This window comes from Argopecten irradians, chromosome 8, assembly GCF_041381155.1.
Source record: "Argopecten irradians isolate NY chromosome 8, Ai_NY, whole genome shotgun sequence".
Classification (NCBI taxonomy): Eukaryota; Metazoa; Mollusca; class Bivalvia; order Pectinida; family Pectinidae; genus Argopecten; species Argopecten irradians.
The window spans coordinates 39,040,345-39,063,398 of NC_091141.1; the positions used below are offsets into that span (position 1 = coordinate 39,040,345).

At 36.2% G+C, this 23,054-nt stretch overlaps 3 protein-coding genes across 5 annotated transcripts in view; 1 reads left to right on the plus strand and 2 right to left on the minus strand.

The window, feature by feature from the left end:
- The first annotated feature begins 4,670 nt into the window (after positions 1-4,670).
- Positions 4,671-9,825, plus strand: LOC138330325 (aromatic-L-amino-acid decarboxylase-like). The gene is made up of 6 exons (XM_069277866.1): positions 4,671-4,955; positions 5,572-5,639; positions 6,602-6,695; positions 7,186-7,284; positions 7,864-7,965; positions 8,471-9,825. Exons 1-6 carry the CDS (start codon positions 4,875-4,877, stop codon positions 8,723-8,725), a joined length of 699 nt encoding a protein of 232 aa, XP_069133967.1. The 5' UTR covers positions 4,671-4,874; the 3' UTR covers positions 8,726-9,825.
- LOC138329891 (uncharacterized) lies at positions 8,844-10,844 on the minus strand. The gene is made up of 2 exons (XM_069277179.1): positions 10,836-10,844; positions 8,844-9,236 (listed from the first exon to the last, which is right to left on the minus strand). The coding sequence occupies exons 1-2, from the start codon at positions 10,842-10,844 to the stop codon at positions 8,844-8,846; spliced, it is 402 nt and encodes a 133-aa protein (XP_069133280.1).
- Positions 10,032-23,054, minus strand: part of LOC138330326 (uncharacterized) — a 69,462-nt gene continuing 56,439 nt past the window's right edge. For 2 of the 3 annotated variants that reach the window (XM_069277867.1, XM_069277868.1), the window contains exons 45-55: positions 22,685-22,829; positions 22,199-22,402; positions 22,029-22,067; positions 21,062-21,265; positions 19,756-20,535; positions 15,850-16,062; positions 15,713-15,727; positions 15,402-15,497; positions 14,118-14,452; positions 13,553-13,742; positions 10,032-13,212 (exon numbers count right to left, since the gene is read on the minus strand). In XM_069277867.1, coding sequence (XP_069133968.1) covers positions 12,923-13,212; positions 13,553-13,742; positions 14,118-14,452; positions 15,402-15,497; positions 15,713-15,727; positions 15,850-16,062; positions 19,756-20,535; positions 21,062-21,265; positions 22,029-22,067; positions 22,199-22,402; positions 22,685-22,829 — 2,511 coding nt within the window. In that variant the 3' untranslated portion in view covers positions 10,032-12,922. The remainder of the gene's footprint in view (positions 13,213-13,552; positions 13,743-14,117; positions 14,453-15,401; positions 15,498-15,712; positions 15,728-15,849; positions 16,063-19,755; positions 20,536-21,061; positions 21,266-22,028; positions 22,068-22,198; positions 22,403-22,684; positions 22,830-23,054) is intronic. The other variant, XM_069277869.1, reaches the window with a different exon arrangement.

The following is a 23,054-nucleotide window of genomic DNA, read 5'->3' on the forward strand; positions in this document are numbered from 1 at the left end:
TAGACTAAAGGCTACACATTGTGCACACGGTGTGAACTACGAGTGGACACGGAGTGCACGAGGTTTAGACTACAGGTAGACACGGAGTGCACGAGGTTTAGACTACAGGTAGACACGGAGTGCACAAGATTTAGACTACAGGTAGACACGGAGTGCACTACGTGTGAACACGGTGTCCACTACAGGTGGACATCGTGTCCAGGTAATATGTCCACTACATTCAGACAACAGACAGACTAGATGATGTGTTAGGAGATATGAGAAAAGATATATTTATTCTGCAGTCTATATGGACTTTGACAGATAGAAATATTTATTGCGATCAGAAACATAATATTTATTGCAACATAAAATTGCCGTTAATTACTGGAAATCATTCGTACTGTAATGTTTCTTTGAATAGATACATATAAAGCAAAATGTATCAATACATATTATCATACAATTTAATTTATAAATAAGGACGTTTATTAGAAGTTATAAAAGCAAATTAACTGCGTAGCAAATTAACTGCGTACAGGTTGTTACGGTAAACCACGTACTGGTTTTGTCTCATCAATGGATCGTTCAAGTCCGCATTTTCCCAGTAAAAATTATTTTTCTTAGCTAGTGATATGCAGTTTAAACATTGACTTTTTATCTAATAAATCTTACTTTGGATAGTTAGAACCAAGGACGTAGATGAAATTCTTTTTCGAACACATAAAATGATGAACCTTGCGTGGAGTAAGAATTTCAGTGTTGGCAGATCGTCGCCCAAGAGGTATTTTGATCGGCAAAATATTTTGATTAAAAAGGATATATTGATGGGCATAATAAAAGCAAGGACATAGATTAAATTCTTCATAAAATGCTTAACTATGTATGTAATATAGTTTTCGGCAAGGTGCGGGAAATAGTTTTAACCCTGTCAAATATATAATACGTATGCATTGTCCTTTATAACCGTTGCAAAGCATTGGAAATATGAGAAATCGTCCATAGATGTTAAAAGTCGGCATTAGAAATTACATTTTATTGTGTCAACCGATTGAGGAACCTGTAAGCAGCAAAAATTTAGTATCGGGCATATATATACATGTGGCTGCTCGTGAGCATCAACACTGTTCAAAGGACCAATCGCTAAAATGTAGGTCACATGCATATGCCTGATAATAAATCCAACTTCTACCCATGTAGATTCATAGTTGTTGATTAGATTCTGAATTTGTCACAATTATTTTAATTCTAGAAACTCTGATAATTTGACAATATCCTATTCTGACCTTCTTTTACAAACCGCGTGAATTACGTGATAACAATGTATGATCCATTCATGTTGTATATTGTACACTTAAAATATGCCTGCTCGAAAGGTAGACCCCTAGGACTGCAGTTGCCATGGTCACTTGGACTTCATACTGTTCCATCAACCACACGGGTATGATAATCTAAATTACCTAACATTGTTCAGAGTAGGGCCAGGGGCCTGGGGCCTTCTTTTTGCATCCTTCAATATGTTCAGTCAAGTGTATCACAGCTAACAACACCTGTTTCATGTAGTACTGTACCTTGTCCCAACCCCAGGAGGTCCATTTATAGCATGCTGTACGCAGGTGGCACCATCTACATACATACATTGTACTCATCACACAAATACGTCAATGCTAATCAATAGGGATATGTATTTTTAACTGGTAGTGCATTTTAATTTATTTGATAATGAAGCTTTATATATTAAAATTAAAAATAATCAAAATACCAAATGTATAATTAACTAAAACATTTATTTCAAGATTATTGGAATATCATATTTCATCCAATATCTTTTCATGAATTTATTTATTTTGTACACTGGCTTTTTACATATATCAGAAACCTGATTATCATGACTATGTATATAAAATACCGTATTACAATGTTGAATAAGTACCTAATCTAATTAATTTTGATTATAATATATACATGTATTATTGGTAAGTTCAAGGTTGTGACAGACATGCTTGATTTACGCCCGGGAAACGGTGCACATGTTTACCCAGGCTCTGCAACATGCATGTACATGTATCTAATAAGAATGGTATTTATGTGTCTTAACAAACTTCCATTGAAACAATTCTAAAATCACAATACAATACAATATTTTATTTATTAGAGTGTCACACATTTTTACAACAGGGTAAAAAACAGCCATGATAAATAATTTACCAATTAGAGTAAAAATGCCCAGCCAGATCTGACTTACGAGACACTTAATAAATATATATATATATATATATATATTTAAAAAGTATCAAATTATCCAGTTAAAAAATTCGTCACGGGTTAAGAGCACAGCTTCACTTATCTAAAATCGTAAAATGGTATCAGTTCTATCGTATATCGGTAAGGAGATACATGATCAGTATTATTATCTAGGTTGGGATTCTTAAAAGCATGTACTAGTAAATATTATTATTAAACAAAATCAAAACATAATCTTCGTCTGTACATGTTATATAATGTGGACGCTAACGTGGATTGTAGGTTCGTATTCTGCATAAGAAATTGTAATTTAAGAGAAGAATCAAGGTTTATGAAGTTTGGTAAATAAAAAGATGCTTTGTTGTATAGAGAAAGTTTCAAATCTGAATAAAAGTCACAATCTATCAGAAAATGAGTCTCATCTTCTATAGAGCCTGAATTGCACAAAGTACATTTTCTCTCCTGTAAAGGTATAACAGGATGAGAATACCGTCCCATCTCTACTTTAAGTTTCAAGTTCCCACAACGAAATTTGGCTAAGGTTTGTCGATGTTTATAGTTCATTATTAACGTCACATATGGTTCCGGAGCAAGATTATTTTTATACGTTCGGTAGGTCCTAAGTTTATTATCACATGTACAATGATACTGTACTGCCCCCATTCTCATAAAGCCGTGCAAACACAGAAGGCAACGATTCTGCCCTCTGGCCATCTATCGATGGTCACCTTGAGGTACCTGTATAGCTGGATTATACTGTGGCTTACCTGTATGTTTGACAAGTTATAATTATTGGACCATGACGCAATATACGGTCAAGATAACTTGCGGGGTTGGGATCATAAACATATTGTGTTTACCGGTAATTAAGAATAAAAACAAAATGAATTGAGTACTTGTAGGTAGACTAGCCAACAATAAGTGTCGTTTGAAGACGATTTAATTCAAATTTCTGCATGATCTTTTAAAGACGTTCAGTTTTTAATAAAGGATATGTAATTGAGCTATTTTTACGTACAATACTTTTAGAACTTAAAATAGCAAAGAAAAGTATTATAAAAGTGTATGTATTTTAATGCAAGACGATCTACAAGGGTATCGCTAGACAACGGATTGATAGGCACCAAATCTTTTTATTTAAAAGCTATGTATTACCAATGCAAGTATATGATCGTATTACTGATAGCTTATTATAAAAGAAAAGGTGTCTCATCAGCACAATAGGACTGGTTTTTGCTGCAATTCAAAGTTGTTTTCGACTTGTGAAAATGCTTGTATTTACTATTTCATGTAAATGATCGATTTATATATATAAATTTAATGCAATTTACCAATAAAACATTGACTTTTGAAAACGTAATATAGACTATTTAAGATATGAAATGGAAACTACTGATATAAAATTAAATAGATATATACTTAAACTTTTGCAGTGAGAAGGTTTTATTCATGTATACTAAAAAAATATCGTATTATATAGTTATACATACTGTATATTAAATTGTAGATGTTGTAATTAAAAAAAATGAAGAACGTATTCTTCCCCGATCCCTAACTGTAACCAAGGATTTATAAGTATATTCATATACGTCCTTGCTGTAACACATCACCATAATTCTTGTCTGTCTAGGTCTTAATGTACCTGGACACGATGTCCACCTGTAGTGGACACCGTGTTCACACGTAGTGCACTCCGCACAGGGACCTGGCACGAATTTTTTTAACCAATAGTATACATATATATCTATATATTAAAGTATCAAGGGTATGAGGGTTTTGCAACATTTTGTGATCCCGAGGGTAGATTATCCCAATCCTTCTTATTCACTTATGAAAGAGTATTTTTCTTTCATACTTCGACGTTTTATTGCAATTTTACAACTATAATATCCTGCCATTTTGAAATAAATTCGAAGTAATCCACGGCTGAAAAACAATTTTTCATACATGAAAAATAACGTGATATTTTCAACAAAAATTCCGTTGTTTGCATCTTTAATAGTAAAACCAGTGAGAAAAAGTTAAAATGTTACCGAAGAAATATAATTCTTGTTGACGCCGTGACGTCACGAGGCTTTATTGCATGGGTAGCCATGCAATACAGCCTGAGGCGGCATGAGTGTATTGCCCTAGACCAGCCAGTATTACGCCCGTAGGTATGAAATAAAATTACTTACTGTACATTTTAGTGATTTTTTGTTTGATTTATCCATAATATATATGCACGCACCCCATTCCTATTGGGGGCATTTGAAGTAATTTTGTATATTACCATCGAACATGCCGTATTAATACATGATCAGCTGATTTTTTCATCAAGTCCCGTTTATAATTGTAGTTCAAACACGATCGAGTTTTTAAACTATTTGACCACTTATTTGAGAATCCTCTGACCGACACACATCACGGCCTTTACCAATGGTAGTAACTGTGGAGCGGTAATACACTGGTTTGCCCGTTCTCAGTATCATGTGACTGATGGGGTGTGTGCTGCCAGGAATCAGAATAATTATCGTTTTCACAAAAAATACGCAACACAAGTGGACCACAATCTGCCTAATATGTGACTAACCTTTGTTGACTGTCGAAACAAAAATACCACACATAATGAAATCAACAAACTATCTATATTCATAGGTAAAGAAAATGACATGTGGCTCCATATCGATGCAGCGTATGCTGGTAGCGCTTTCGTGTGTCCCGAATTTCGTCATTTCATGAAGGGCGTTGAAGTAGGTATTTTGAAATGATTCTAATTCCTCTGAAACTAGATATAATCTGTAGCCTAAATATATTTTATTTCAAACTAGATCATGCTAAATTTGTCATTCAATTCACATGACTTATTCACACTGCCAAGTCGATGTAAGCATAACTGATTATCACAGAGTATAGATTTAATCGAATAATACACCATTGTTGAGATTTTGATTCGCTCAGCATACTAAGAGTGGGACGACTGGTTCGCCCAGTATGTTGTGACCGGGTAGGGTGTGTCTCTTGGTGTCTTCGGCAGCATACTTCAGTGATATGCACCATAAAAAGGGCAACAGTTCCACTATACTAGACGACAACACGAATATACCGCAGTCTCCCAAAACATACATCTGCACTTCATACACGCAACACACCGCATATATGGGAGACTGTCTTTTTATAACCCTGTCTGACAATAGAACGTTAATTTAATCAAAAAAACAATTATTCGTCATATCGATTTCGAGTAGGGTTTCAAATGTATCCGCAAATATATTAAAGATCAATCATACACGTTCGAAAATTTTGATGACAAATGTCTGGATACACTTGTAACATACACATTTATATTCAATGGAATTTCACTTTCAGTTCGCTGATACATTCAGTATTAATCCGCACAAATGGATGCTGGTCAATTTCGATCTATCGGTAATGTGGTAAGTGATGTAACCAATTATTTGATCAAATGTTGTATTAGATAATTTGATCGCTAGTGATCACTAGTTCGGCATGGCCTGTGTCACCACCTTCATTGCACAAATGATGGTTATTTGGAAAGCTAGATGTTCGCCGTCGATTAGCTATAGATAATACTGCAATTTTATCGATACTGAAATGCGGAGGTATGATGTTTAACTGACTGTGTTAGACAGATCACTAAATTGATTAAAATCTAGCAGGACCGTCAAAATTCAAAACATCAGAAGAACAATTACCTGAAGACCCCCATTTGGGCGGTGAAACTGAATCTTAACCCACCGTATCTGATTGGTAAGTCGTTGAATACTCGGCAAGAGTCGTGTTTGACAAGTTAAGAATCTTGTCTATCATGTTGGCATTCACCTGTCTGAGTCCTGAGACGATATTTTTTACTTCTACATAAAATGCACATACCGCGAGAGCGACGAAAGCATACCAATATATGACTACAGCATCAAAACAAAGTTACTTCCTTGAAAGTGAAAGAAATATCCAGGCTTGCTTTGCAGTTGTCATTGAAAATAATTTGTTATAAATATTTTTAAATGACTGATGACATATAGGCCGCCATGTAACCATGGGAACTTTAATAAACCTTATCTTTTATAAACTTAAAGAAGTTCCACCGTCGGCAGAGCATAAACGATACTCACCATATGAACAATAACTGATGTATGATCGTGCTTTTATGTGTCTGATTAACACAAAAATACATTTGAAATAATTTGTGTTTCTTTTGATGCGTGCGCAATCAGTACTTCATTTCATAGAAACTCAAACTTGTCAACGCTAGTAATGGTGGAAAGTAAGCGCAGAAAAATACTAATTCTTTTACCCTTTTTTGATAAACAAAAACACTATTCGTCAGCTTTATAGCATCTTAAAATATCGATAGAATGTTTCTTTTTTTATATTGCAGGATAAAAGATAGCTCGCTTTTAGTCGATGCTTTCAATGTCGACCCGATTTATCTACGACATGAGAACGCCGGGAAAGGCGCGCCGGACTACAGGGTACCTCCTTGTGTTCTTTTAACGTTGAAAGCCGCCATTTATTTTTTAATAAAAATATTTATGTTCATATTATTTTAAGTTAACAGCGGCATCCTTATGACAATAATGTTAACAAACATTTACCAACTAAGACCCTAATTGATGGATGGTTTTAAAAGATTTAGAAATATCTTTTCTTAGCTTGGTTTATCATGTTTCATACTCGTTATGAAGAATAATAGATGCGTTAGATCTTTCTCCAAACAAAATTATATAACGAAGTATTCAAACATAAGCTTTCATTCATTTAATATCGAAACAGAATGATTTTGCGGTGATATCTTCCCGTTGGAAACGGTGCGATCCAATATAATAGCAAACCCGTACCCTTACCATCCAACTTAACCCAAAGGTAGTACATCTCGGTACACTGAACATGTTAGACATTGAGCATAAAACTGAGCGCTCTCATATGATCTATATATTCTAGAAACTGATTTTCTATTTGTAGCACTGGCAGATTCCCCTTGGACGTCGGTTTCGTTCCCTGAAATTATGGTTCATGTTACGATCGTACGGAGTTACTGGTGTACAAGCGTATATACGCAAGGTAAGCTTATTTAAGATAGCTCATCAATATCACCTAGATGAAACCGAAGACGGCTGTTATTCCTGAACGCGTTTTCAATTGAAAATGTTTTTTAAATTGATAAAATTGGCGTAAACTTTACGGTTATACCTTATGTCAGTTTCATATTCCCCAAATCTGAAAGTTTTCAATACAAATATGCAAATCTGACGAACGTAGACATTTTTAAGGGGAAAGCTTCAGAAAAATTAAACTAAAGCCTCTCTTGTTGTTACCATATAAATATATTGCACTTTTTGTCCCAAAAATTGTTTGGGAAATAATATCAATACAGACATTTGTTATAGTAAATGCGTGTTACGCAGTTCATTGCCTATGGAATCGATGTCTGATTGAATAGCGACTTTGAACTTTTACTAGCAAGTTTTCTATGTAACTTCCCCTAAACTTGTTCAACGTAAACGCAGCAATATATATTTGACACATGTGCGCCACTGTAAAACACTCCATGATGTATAACATTATCCATTTAGTAATACTATTAATAATTGTACAAGCGAATTTACCCAATGATATTTAATGGGATATATTTGGTTTCAGCACGTTAGCCTGGCTAAGGAGTTTGAGCAGCTTGTATTAGCGGACAGCCGGTTTGAGGTTGTGGCTGACGTGGTTATGGGGCTAGTGTGTTTCAGACTAAAGGTAAGTGGGCCATGCTGCACAATCAATAGCTACACACAAGGGCAGATAACTCTGTAATATGTTAATACAGAATAGCAGCAAGGATAGAAAATGACTTATATTAGGAACATCCAAATCTTAATAAGTTTTCAATATATACTGATTTCCCAACGGAACTTGGTATAGAGAATGAACTAAATCATGACTAAATGCAGTCGTAATAGTTCTTATACCATTAAATTGTGACCTAATACAATGGAAACGTGTGCCATTGCATGAATATGAAAACTTAATTTAAGGAATACTAAATTTAATATTATGTTTAATATTATGGATATGTAATCACGGGTAAAAAATTTCAACTAGTGGGGTTTTTTTCACAGAAATTCGGTTGCAGTTGAATTACACAATTGAAAGAGTCATCAATATTCATCTCTTTATCCAATATTCCAATGGAAATTCTTATTACGAGCAAGAAGTAGTGGTAGTAACATGTGTTGGATTTTAAATCATTTTATCGTTACAGGGCAGCAATAGTTTAACAGAGCAGTTGCTCCAGGAGATCCTGAAGGACGGCCGCATCTATCTCATCCCTGCCATCGTCCATAACGTCTACACCCTCAGACTGGCTATCTGTGCCGAGCGCACAAACTCGGACGATATTGCTTTCTCTTTCTCTGTTATCAAAACCTGTGCTGATGCGATAATGAAAGACTCAAAGACACCAGAGAGTACCCGACAAGCTATCAATCAACAAACTCGCTATGTTGGTTTGGACTAAACTTTGGACTATGTGAATTGATGTCGCTTCCTATTGTACCCGAGTTGTTTAAATATTGCTTTTGGAGCAGAATCATTGCCTTGTGGAAGCATATCCTTATTAAAGTCTTTGATTTTATTCATGAACCATTAAATGCCAGCAAGACTTTGTATCGCTGTGGATCTTTCTCACACGTTCTTATGCTTGGTTGACGTTCTCTGTATCGCTGTGGATCTTTCTCACACGTTCTTATGCTTGGTTGACGTTCTCTGTATCGCTGTGGATCTTTCTCACACGTTCTTATGCTTGGTTGACGTTCTCTGTATCGCTGTGGATCTTTCTCACACGTTCTTATGCTTGGTTGACGTTCTCTGTATCGCTGTGGATCTTTCTCACACGTTCTTATGCTTGGTTGACGTTCTCTGTATCGCTGTGGATCTTTCTCACACGTTCTTATGCTTGGTTGACGTTCTCTGTATCGCTGTGGATCTTTCTCACACGTTCTTATGCTTGGTTGACGTTCTCTGTATCGCTGTGGATCTTTCTCATACGTTATATTGTTTTGTTGATGATTTCGCTGTATCGCTGTGAGTCTTTCTCACACATTATAATGTTTTCTTGACGTTGTCTCTGTATCGCTGTGAGTCTTTCTCACACATTATAATGTTTTCTTGACGTTGTCTCTGTATCGCTGTGAGTCTTTCTCACACATTATAATGTTTTCTTGACGTTGTCTCTGTATCGCTGTGAGTCTTTCTCACACATTATAATGTTTTCTTGACGTTGTCTCTGTATCGCTGTGAGTCTTTCTCACACATTATAATGTTTTCTTGACGTTGTCTCTGTATCGCTGTGAGTCTTTCTCACACATTATAATGTTTCGTTGAGATTTTCTTTATATTGCTGTGGGTCTTTCTCATCCGTTGTTTTGTTGACTTTTTCGTCCGTATCACATTACGTTCTAACGTTATGCTTATATATTGATATTTTGCTGCTTCTTGACCCTCAGATCATTGATTTCAACCTCGAGTCTTCCTAGCGAGTTAACAATGTGTTATAATTATCTGTATGTTTAACCATTAAATAAAATGTGTTGTCATTTGACAAAACTTTTGAATTTTCGCATATTTCATCGTTCAGTTTGAATCTTTAGTTATCAATTTGTTGAAAATGACATGTTTGCCCCCCCCATCATACGACTCTGTTATATATACAGTGTATAAAGGTGAAATGTCATTGTGTCTTCTAATCTGGTTACTTTACTTAAATGGCTTTCTCGGATAACCTCAGCTTATCACGATAATACGTTAATAAAATAAATCCACACTTTCATTGCAGAAACATTTATTGGAAAAGTCATGACAGCACAGGATTGAAATAGCACCAATGCTAAAACAGAAACAAGAGGCCCAGTGGGCCTGTATCGCTCGCCTGCTTTTTTTTAATTAAGTATCACAACGACTCTTACATCATTTGTACAATTTTGAATCCCAGCCCTATAAGGATGCTACCATTGCATTATGAGTGCTATCGCATGTTTAGATGCATAGAGGAAGTCGTTTATATGAAAATAGCCAAATTGACCCCGCTCGACCCTACCCCTCAGGCCCCCATGGAGTTAGCTCCATCATTTGTACAATTTTGAATCCCAACCCTATAAGGATGCTACCATTGCATTATGAGTGTTATCCCATGCTTAGTTGCAGAGAAACAGTCATTTATATGGAAGTAGCCAAATTGACCCCTTTTTACCCCGCCCCTCAGGCCCCCTGTGGGCCAGCTCCATCATTTGTACAATTTTGAATCCCAACAATATAAGAAGGCTACCATTGCATAATGAGTGCTATCCCATGCTTAGTTACAGAGAAGTCGTTTATATAATAATAGCCAAATTGACCAAAATTGACCCCACCCCTCAGGCCTTCGGGGGTCAGCCCCATTATTTGTACAATTTTGAAATCCCCACCCTATAAAGATGCTACCATTGCATTATGGGTGCTATTTTCAGTCAGTAGCCCATAAGGATGCTTCCAGTCAAATTTTGTTGAAAACCGACGAGCGGTTATGGAGAAGAAGTCGATTGTTGACGGATGAATGGACGGACGGACGCCACTGTATGGCATAAGCTCACCTTGGTCATTCGGACCAGGTGAACTAAAAATAAAATGACCTCGGCAATTACATTTATTTAAATGAATACGAGGTAAATGAATACAAATAAACGAATCTGATTTTTGCGTATATATATGTATAAGATAACATACCTGTCATACGAGACTTACTATTTACGTCCTAGCCTCCGCTACTAATAAAAAGTCAGAACTAAACATTATGGCTATTACAGTGATACTTTCCACCTACTGTAGGACATTTCATGGAAAAGAACTACAACTTAAATATATCTTGGGACCGATGAATTCACAGCGTTATAAGCATGGATCGTTATACGCATATCACAGACATCATTTGGAAACATTAAAGATGCTCCACCGCCGACAGAGCATAAATGATATTCATTATTTGAACAATAATTGGTGTTTAATCGTGTATATGTATGTCTAATTAACACAAAAAATAATATAAAATAATTCGTTTTGCCTTTGGTGCATGCGCAATCAGTATTTCATTCCATGTATAGGTTTAGTACAACGGATTTTTTTCGGGATGCAATTAATTATTTTTCATATTTTATACTTGAAAAAATAGAAGCTCAAACTTTCCAATGGTGGTAATGGTGTAAAGTAAGTAACTTTTGTGACTGAAGAAAAATACAAAACCGTCTGCTCTTGTTTTTGATGGTGATAAAATACCATTTGTCGGCGGTGGAGCATCTTTAAACTTGCTATAAACGTGCTCGTTATAAATGTGTTGTACCATATATTATGCTAATTGGAAATCTACTTGAGTAATTTGTAAATAATTTTTTTTATTCTTTTATGAATAGAAAAACTGAGGATCTGTCAAACGAAAACCTACATAGTGCAAATATCACTGTAATGATTGTCAAAGGACTCAAGCAGCAAATTAATAACTAATTAATGTAAAATATCGGACTAAAGCCATCACAAAGTTAATCAAATACAATGATATCAAAAGCAATGGGATCAACATGATTAAACACATTATATTGTGATTTACTATCCTCTCTATAAAAATAAATGTGTTGATATCAAAACATATAACAAGTGGCCCAGAGGGCCTGCATCACTACAATTACGGTATAACCAAACAAAAATATATTAACATGGTCATTAGAGATCTACACATGTTCATACAGATATCAACTAAACATTTAAAACAACAATGTATGTTCTTAATGTAAATCATGTATTGTCTCGTACAATATAAAAATATATTTGTTTGAAGCTATTGATAGTCTTCATGGTACATGTTAAGGTAAATTGTTATAAAACAGAATGTATAAAGTAGTTTTAAGTTAGAGTTTTAAAATGCTAAAAAACATAACACTTAACAAAATAAAAATATTAATCATATCACAGATTTGCAATAAATTATTTCACAATTTATAAACAAAACTAATCACAAGACTAACATGTATGTACTAATTACCGAGAAGACTTAATTGGATGGAGTACATAATATCACAGAGGTTATAGTACATGTTATAATATATATTTCAATAAAATGTTCTTGGTGATAACATTATGCAACAAAAGGTATAATGGGCCTGATACATAACTCATTGTTCTCTACAATATCAAACTACAACAGCACATTTGCTGTCAGCACTTCCACTTTGAATTGAACAAAAGAAATATTTTTATATTGAACTATGGAAGTCATGTCGTTAGCTATCACATCACATTAAAATATGATATCCAACCTATTCTAAGTACCTGCACATTGATAATGAGTTGTACTTAATTCAGAACTGGAAACCTGGATTCAGTAGATCACTGATAAATGTGTGTACACATACGTTTATTAAGTCTTTACATGCAAGCTTCATTATAGATACTATTTATAGGATGAGATAACTAGCAACTCAACAAGTAAAGCACTTCGAATGTGGTCCTAAGGCCTGGAACTTCAGCTGACCGGTAAACTGGATATCTTGACCACAGCTTTAGACAGGAAGCTGAAATTTGCTCAATTATAACTTGACTAAAGTAGGCAGAAACCTTAATACTATCTAAATATAACTTGACCACAGTTAGGTAGGATACTGAACATTGCCTAAGGATGTCTTTGCCACAGTTAGGCAGGAAGCTGAACGCTACCTAACTTGACCACCGACCTTCCTCCTGCGGACACGGCTCTGACCACCACATAAACACGAAGATTGGATAGATCTGTGATGACCGGTGGAATGGTCATTGTCATAGAGGTGGCTTTAGTTTCCATCCACTGGACGATATCAGCACTGCCTACGTTACTACCGGCCGAGACTTCGTAGAACATCTCGTGAGGGGATGTAAATACGCCTGGCCAACCTATGGTCAGTTCTTGTTTGGGTTCGTCCCACGTCACATCGAGGGTAGTTCCAACTGTCAATAAAGTAGAAAAGTTTCAATAAACACCATTTCAAATGTTGACCACGGTGTCACAACAGTTTCCTAAAAAAATCAAACTCCGATTCCACGTATAAATATATCGGTTGTTACTATGTGTAATTAAAGAACAGTCAACGGGGACGGACAGAAGACAGTGAACATACCAATGGACAGTGGATAGACAAATGGACAGTGTGATTACTATAGTTAATTTGGGTTGAATTTGTATAATGTTATGGTAGTGAGACAAAGAACAAGAAGCGTTGCATTTGACTTTATAATAATAATGTGTGTCAGACAAAATGCAACACAACAAACAAACACCGCTTATTACCGTTGACTGTTGGCGGCTGAGTAAATACTGTGAGGTTGGTAGTGACTTTAGGACTGGACTTGAACTGGAGGTTCACAGCTGAGATGTCCAGGCTGTGTTCACCATCAGACAGCTGCAGACCGTGTATCCACACATATGTTTCCTCCTGATCCTTGGAGTGTAGCGTATGTGTCTCACCATCCAGCGTAAACTGTAAAGAGAGATTTCTTCTGGTCACACCGGTGTATTAAAGTGTCCTTTATAGAGAAGTTGCTTTTATACTGAGAGTAACTTTTACGATGCTGTGTTATGTCCCTTTCTATACGACGTTTGATTACAGGTTACATTATAGAATATACCTTTAATAGAGTATAATGTATATTCCTATGACAATATCCCCCACCAGACTTTAATATCGGAGGCACACAAAGATTTGTATTTCTAAATTATGTTGTATGTTATCCTTATAAGCCTCTTATGTGAATCCTCATTTAGGCGCTCTTGATAAGACAAATATGGAACATGAGATCTTTTACAAACTATAAGATGTTTACATGGCTGACGTACAAGTAATAAAAAGACTTACCGCAAAACTCTCAAGGCCAACATTATCTGTAAATCCCGACCAGATGAGACGAAGCTGGGCCGGGTCTCCTTGATACTGTGAGACTGGTGCAAATTCTTCTCTGGATAGCCCAACAAATTCGAACTGGACATTGTCCACTGCTGGACTGAGTCTGGAGATTCGAACACCGTCGGAGGACTTAACAGACTGAAGACCAGCGTTGTTCTGACATCGGATAGTGGAGTAGATGGTCATGCCTTCGACTCTATTGTAACCAACATCCTGGATATGTCCAGTAAACGTGTTATCCGACATTCTCTGGAAAGTCTGCAGTTCATTGCCGAACGGCTGGTACCCTGTAAACACCAACACGTCAGATTGATAATCCGCGGGAAATAGTTTATCCTGCAACTGCCGCCCATAATGACGGATAACTATTGCCGGATAACTTGTGCTTTATCCGTCAATACGAAATGCTTTATCCGTCAATACGAAATGCTTTATCCGTCAATACGAAATGCTTTATCCGTCAATACGATCACGTGAAATTGTTTCCCCTTTCTGGCGGAACATTTTCTAACTTGACCCCGAACTTTAACCTTTCGGTGAATGAAACGTCATTCAGTCCAGCTAAAAAGAGGCGTCACATTCACCGGGATGACATCATTTTTACGATATTGAAAATCTCTCATGGCGGTGTCGTCTTTTTCTTCGCTCACGGCAAATGTATGTATTGTAAAGTAATTCTTGATTGGTAATTATTTCTGTTTTGAGTATTCTCATATTGTTTCTGTAATATTACACACTGAGTAGAGTTACTGGTACTGTTTGCGAATGCGCTTATATATCTCACACGACAGTAAAAAGGAGTACACACTCATTCGGAGTAGCGAATGAATCTTTTCCTCCGCATCAAAGATGCGTCTCGCTTCGGACGAATCCAAGTAAATAACTGGCAATTTTCTGCGTTTTGAAGGTCATAATAGTTGCAGGATAAACAGAATACACTGTTAGAATCTTACAATACAAGTTTAATATTGATACTCGAAAAGGAAAGCCGAGATGTTTACTAACCGTGTATTCTCTATATCAGATCATCTTAGGTTCTCATATTATCTTAAAATATAATTTGATATCTTAATTTCCTATTTTACAATACAATAATATATTTATACTTCAGTTGATATATTTTACCAAAATGGTAGTCTAATGACTATTTTACTTTACAATCTGAATCTGTTTCATTAAAAATTTAAAATCAAAAGTGTTTTTTTTCTAACCAATGGTGTTATACATCTTGCTCACCTATTGCCCATTCACAGAAGTCCAGACCCGACTCCGGGTCGTCTGCTTGCCAGTTCACGAGGACTTCATCCTGCTGCCAAGAGTCTAAGTCTTTTACTGTAGAAGGAAACATTCATTCCATATCGTATAACATACCTGAAAGGATACATGTACAACTACCCTGTCCTTTGATTATCAATCCCTACTAAGCCTATGGCTAGGAAAGTCCTTGGACTATGCTGAATATTCATTAATTTGAATTTGTTATATCTGATCGCAGTTACACAGTAAATATTGCCTGCAAACTAATTGACTTTAAATTATTTACTTACCATTTGTTCCTGTACCTGCAAATGTAAAACAAATAAAGTTTTAGTGAAGGCTAATGCCATGGTGAAATATATATGGAAAATCGAGATAAGTGGACGACGATGTGATGATTGATTATAATTGTAATTTGTGTACGTACCTGATCCATCATTAACTGTAACGATGTCGGGAGGGGTGAGGTCTATAAGGATGGGTGAGGAGTAAGCGACGCCCTGAAGTCCAGATGTACTGGTAGCTACCACGGTTATGTACACCTCTGACTTATGAACCAGGGTGAGAGTGTTGTTGTAAGCAAATCTCTGCTGGCCCACACTACGGAAGTCCTGCACTTGTGTACCTCCCTTTTTGTAACCTGTTAATATTGTACAAGTTGATTTGTATGCGAATGTTGCGATTGTCAATTGTCAATTTCACGAGACATAACGCCTCTATCATATTGTGAAGTGTCAATTTCACGAGACATAACGCTTCTATCATATTGTGAAGTGTCAGTTTCACGAGACATAACGCTTCTATCATATTGTGAAGTGTCAGTTTCACGAGACATAACGCCTCTATCATATTGTGAAGTGTCAATTTCACGAGACATAACGCCTCTATCATATTGTGAAGTGTCAGTTTCACGAGACATAACGCCTCTATCATATTGTGAAGTGTCAGTTTCACGAGACATAACGCCTCTATCATATTGTGAAGTGTCAGTTTCACAAGACATAACGCCTCTATCATATTGTGAAGTGTCAATTTCACGAGACATAACGCTTCTATCATATTGTGAAGTGTCAATTTCACAAGACATAACGCTTCTATCATATTGTGAGTTCGCTATCATATTGTGAAGTGTCAATTTCACGAGACATAACGCTTCTATCATATTGTGAAGTGTCAATTTCACAAGACATAACGCTTCTATCATATTGTGAAGTGTCAAGACATAACGCTTCTATCATTTTGTGAAGTGTCAATTTCACAGACATAACGCTTCTATCATATTGTGAGTGTCGTTTCACAGACATAACGCTCTATCATATTGTGAAGTGTCAATTTCACGAGACATAACGCTTCTATCATATTGTGAAGTGTCAGTTTCACAAGACAAATAGCCTATCATATTGGTGGCGTCTATCATTTTGTGAAGTGTCAATTTCACGAGACATAACGCTTCTATCATATTGTGAAGTGTCAGTTTCACAAGACATAACGCCTCTATCATATTGTGAAGTGTCAATTTCACGAGACATAACGCTTCTATCATATTGTGAAGTGTCAATTTCACAAGACATAACGCTTCTATCATATTGTGAAGTGTCTTCTCTATCATTTTGTGAAGTGTCAATTTCACGAGACATAACGCTTCTATCATATTGTGAAGTGTCAATTTCACAAGACATAACGCCTCTATCATATTGTGAAGTGTCAATTTCACGAGACATAACGCTCTATCATATTGTGAGTGTCAATTTCACAAGACATAACGCCTCTATTATATTGTGAGTGTCGTTCAGTCATATTGTGAAGTGTCAATTTCACAAGACATAACGCTTCTATCATATTGTGAAGTGTCAGTTTCACAAGACATAACGCTTCTATCATATTGTGAAGTGTCAGTTTCACAAGACATAACGCCTCTATCATATTGTGAAGTGTCAATTTCACGAGACATAACGCTTCTATCATATTGTGAAGTGTCAGTTTCACAAGACATAACGCTTCTATCATATTGTGAAGTGTCAGTTTCACAAGACATAACGCTTCTATCATATTGTGAAGTGTCAGTTTCACAAGACATAACGCTCTATCATATTGTGAAGTGTCAATTTCACGAGACATAACGCTTCTATCATATTGTGAAGTGTCAGTTTCACAAGACATAACGCTTCTATCATATTGTGAAGTGTCAATTTCACGAGACATAACGCTTCTATCATATTGTGAAGTGTCAATTTCACAAGACATAACGCTTCTATCATATTGTGAAGTGTCAGTTTCACAAGACATAACGCTTCTATCATATTGTGAAGTGTCAATTTCACAAGACAAAACGCTTCTATCATATTGTGAAGTGTCAATTTCACGAGACATAACGCTTCTATCATATTGTGAAGTGTCAGTTCACAAGACATAACGCTTCTATCATATTGTGAAGTGTCAATTTCACAAGACAAACGCTTCTATCATATTGTGAAGTGTCAGTTTCACAAGACAAAACGCTTCTATCATATTGTGAAGTGTCAGTTTCACAAGACATAACGCTTCTATCATATTGTGAAGTGTCAATTTCACAAGACAAAACGCTTCTATCATATTGTGAAGTGTCATTTCACGAGACATAACGCTTCTATCATATTGTGAAGTGTCAATTTCACAAGACAAAACGCTTCTATCATATTGTGAAGTGTCAGTTTCACAAGACATAACGCTTCTATCATATTGTGAAGTGTCAATTTCACAAGACAAAACGCTTCTATCATATTGTGAAGTGTCAATTTCACGAGACATAACGCTTCTATCATATTGTGAAGTGTCAGTTTCACAAGACATAACGCCTCTATCATATTGTGAAGTGTCAATTTCACGAGACATAACGCTTCTATCATATTGTGAAGTGTCAGTTTCACAAGACATAACGACTCTATCATATAGTGAAGTGTCAATTTCACGAGACAAAACGCATCTATCATATTGTGAAGTGTCAATTTCACAAGACATAACGCTCTTATCATATTGTGAAGTGTCAGTTTCACGAGACATAACGCTTCTATCATATTGTGAAGTGTCAATTTCACAAGACATAACGCCTCTATCATATTGTGAAGTGTCAATTTCACGAGACATAACGCTTCTATCATATTGTGAAGTGTCAATTTCACGAGACATAACGCCTCTATCATATTGTGAAGTGTCAATTTCACGAGACATAACGCTTCTATCATATTGTGAAGTGTCAATTTCACGAGACATAACGCTTCTATCATATTGTGAAGTGTCAGTTTCACAAGACATAACGCTTCTATCATATTGTGAAGTGTCAGTTTCACGAGACATAACGCTTCTATCATATTGTGAAGTGTCAGTTTCACGAGACATAACGCTTCTATCATATTGTGAAGTGTCAATTTCACGAGACATAACGCTTCTATCATATTGTGAAGTGAAGTGTCAATTTGAGTCACGAGACATAACGCTTCTATCATATTGTGAAGTGTCAGTTTCACAAGACATAGCGCTTCTATCATATTGTGAAGTGTCAGTTTCACGAGACATAACGCTTCCATCATATTGTGAAGTGTCAATTTCACGAGACATAACGCTTCCATCATATTGTGAAGTGTCAATTTCACGAGACATAACGCTTCCATCATATTGTGAAGTGTCAATTTCACGAGACATAACGCTTCTATCATATTGTGAAGTGTCAATTTCACGAGACATAACGCTTCATCATATTGTGAAGTGTCAAGTGACATAATTCATCAAGACATAACGCTCTCTATCATATTGTGAAGTGTCAATTTCACGAGACATAACGCTTCTATCATATTGTGAAGTGTCAATTTCACGAGACATAACGCTTCTATCATATTGTGAAGTGTCAATTTCACGAGACATAACGCCTCTATCATATTGTGAAGTGTCGATTTGACGAGACATAACGCTTCTATCATATTGTGTAGTGTCGATTTGACGAGACATAGCGCTTCTATCATATTGTGAAGTGTCAATTTGACGAGACATAACGCCTCTATCATATTGTGAAGTGTCAATTTCACGAGACATAACGCCTCTATCATATTGTAAAGTGTCAATTTGACGAGACATAACGCCTCTATCATATTGTGAAGTGTCAGTTTCACAAGACATAACGCTTCTATAATATTGTGAAGTGTCAATTTCAAACATAACGACTCTACGCTCCGAGATGGAAACTTAAATCTTTGCTTAAAATATCAATAAAATTTAATTTCAATTGAAATATTAAAGCCAAAGAAACTATTTCTTTTTCATTAATGATTTTGAAAATTAAGTTTTGAAAATTAAAACAGACCTATCGCCCACAGGTACTCGGTGATATGACTCTCAGCCTCGACAAAGCTCCACGACCCATGTATAGATCCCCATTCATGTAAAAACACCACATGCGCATTCACCGTATTGTCCGAGGTGGCGTCTATGTTGGTCACGTGATGGACCTGTACGTCATCAATCAGTATCCCTGTCCCTCCGTCTAAACTTCCAAGTCTCAGAATCATCGTAGTACTGGTAGCCACAGCATAAAACGTATGTAGATGCCACGAGATTATCTCCCTTGTTTCAGCACCATGGTCGTCATGACGATACGCTTTAGTGTACATTAAGAAGACATGTCGGGCAGCAAATTCTATGAAGCCTTCTTTATTTGCGATGACAGATTCGATGCTGGGAAGATGTGAGGTTACGAACGTAACCCTGTAAAGTTCGTCGACCACCAAACCACTAATGTCCTGCGACAGGACACCCCGTACAGCTACCATGGACCTTCCGTCCTTGGCCAGGTTTGTATCAGATGAAAACACAGCTGTACAAGTGTCCCAGGTACTCAGCCAAGCTTTTGGATGAAGCGTTGAATTCACATTACATATATCAGTATTGTTGGCCTTGTCCCACGGTATGGTGTGGCCGGCACTGTTTTCAAACGACGGGTTGGTGGCCAGATTAACGGTGTCGTGGTGTACCAGCTCGTACGGAATGGGTGGGGTAGTATCTATGGTGATTCCATCTGACACGGCTGTCTCAGACCTCTGTCCCAAACTGTCTTCAGCGTATACCTTGTTGTATATCCTCATGCCTACAAATCAATATGTTTCATATAAAAATATTCAATAAATTATGTAACTAATTATAAAAATCTCCATCGCGGAAAGTTTTCACACTATTCTTCCATATTTAATTATTTTAATTTTAAACACCATCTTACATCACTCATTTCATATAAATATAAATCAACTATCTTCATCATATTGATGAATGGCCTTTTCATCATAGCGACTTTTCAAATTTTGACAGTTTCTAGCCAAATCTTTCATGAAATAATTCTTTCCCATGTAGAGCTACATGTAAATCTTTTCATGAATTAACTATTCAAAAATGTGCTAATGAAACTTCATTCAGACCTATCCATAACGACCCCCGTTGCATAAATTTATTAATAACTTCATTAGGATTGCACAACCCCCTATAATTTACTGAACTCCTTTTAATTTCAGAGTTCTGTTCACCAAATTATATGAAAATCTGTCCAGCAGTTTAGACATACAGCCCGAGTCCAGTTTCCCCCTCCTCCCTTTGTTGCGTGGGGTATAACAAAACTTTACCGTGAGACAGTGATGTGGTGAGGTTGGTACTGACGGCCGTCCGGAGACCTACAGCCTCCCACGGTTTAATAGAACATTCCGTCCTGCTCTGGGTACGACCCACACACCAGTGGTAGGTCTTTACTCCGGCCCCGAGGTCCACAAATCCGTGCCACTTCGCCCCTAAAACTGACTCACTGCTCTGGTAATCAATGTCATGGATACCTGAAGATAAATAAAAAGTTTGCTTTTGTTAAGACAGCTGTTAAGATAAAACTTCTCTTATCCACAAATTGCTGAAAGGTTTGTAACATGTGATAATAAACTTAACATTTCACCATAAAAACACTGCTTCAACTTCTTTTTATCACATATCTCTATTACTTCTTTTTCTGATTCGTCTCAAACTTCCCAGGCAAATTTGACGATCATAGTACGCATATATCTGGTATATAAACCAAAGTCTGGTGACTTAATTAATCAACATATGTTGGCTTATCTTTATCGCAGTTTGACGGTTTACTTAAATGCTAATGTTAAATGAAAAACATTAAACATCAGAGATCAATTTGTATTAGTGATATACATTCAAACTGATAATTAGACACATCGAACTCCAAAACACCATTGGCCAATGGCCTATTACAAAGCAACATCACAAAATAATTGTAACAGTTGCATATTAAATTTCAAATGTTGAGTTAGAATTCCTCTGATTCTTGCACAAACAAATGAATCAGACTCAAACAGTTGCAAAAAAGTTAATGCAATATCAGGCTACACTTGTGTTAGTGACATTAGCCCCTATTTTGATCTGCAATCTTCCCTATGACATTTTAAATCGTTCTGGAATGTTGACAACATACAGTTATTTCAATTTAATGATTCAATGGATTATTATATAATTCAACATCATAAAACACATGTATTAGTCCTTTCATAAAATAGCTACACCCAGTCAACATTTGATCACACTGTTTCTACAAACCTCTCTTCATGCTGCATATAGGACAATGCAGTTCTGAACCTAAAACACAGTAGCATTATCAACTAGAAACCATGTTCAGACAGGATTGTATTCTCAAGTGATAAACAGAAAGAATTAAGAATTGTTGGTAAAAAATAAATGGTAACCTGGTTATGTTTATATATAATCACCTGTTCCATCATAAACGCTACCCATTACCGGAACCTCATTGTCGATCATAAATCCATCTGACGACTCTGTGTGATGCAGACCGGAGAAGCTGTAGGCCACAATGTTGGTGTAGTACTTAACACCAGTCTCAAGCTTGAAACGTGTAAAGTTATAACTAGACATGGTTCCCGGGAAACTGGCCGCCACTTTGTAAATATCGTCACCTGATGAACAAAATCACAATTATAACTTAAAATTCAGGTAATCGCAGATCATATTTATTTGGTGATACTTTATAATCCTTAACATCAATAAGACAGGAAGTATATAAACCATTGTTTTGTTATATAGACAGATTTGACTGCTTGATGAAATATGTCATTACAGGTAAAGGATGCATGGATGTTACTATCATAAATGAAAGACCAAGTTGAAACTTGAAATCTTCACCATCATCATGAAGTCCGTGTTCGTTTAATTAAGACCGCATTAAGACATATACTGACCTCCAGGCATAGTACTGAGGTATACTTGGAAGGACCTTATATAGTTAGCTGCATTCAGGAACTTGTTTTTCCAGCTGACCATGAAAGGTTGGTACTCAAGGAAGTCCATGTCTTTGTGGCTGTATTTGTTGTTAGATTCCGTTACCTGCATCAAGTAATTAATATGTAAATAGTTATATTATTATTATTAATATTTCATTATCTATTATCAAAATATAAAGGTTGGTTTCATAAAATTCTTATTTTTGAAAACGCTTGATCAAATATTAACTATTTATCATCTGATATATGACACACAGCGTTATAGTGATAAAGGAAAATTGGAGAAACAGGCCCAGTTTACGAACAGTCCTTCAACTAAAGAAACTAC

Coding starts and splice junctions, on each gene's coding strand:
- LOC138330325 (XM_069277866.1), top strand. CDS start 4,875: ATGTGGCTCCATATCGATGCAGCGTATGCTGGTAGCGCTTTCGTGTGT. Junction 5,640..6,601: donor TTCGATCTATCGGTAATGTG/GTAAGTGATGTA, acceptor TTTATATTGCAG/GATAAAAGATAGCTCGCTTT. Junction 7,966..8,470: donor TAGTGTGTTTCAGACTAAAG/GTAAGTGGGCCA, acceptor TTATCGTTACAG/GGCAGCAATAGTTTAACAGA.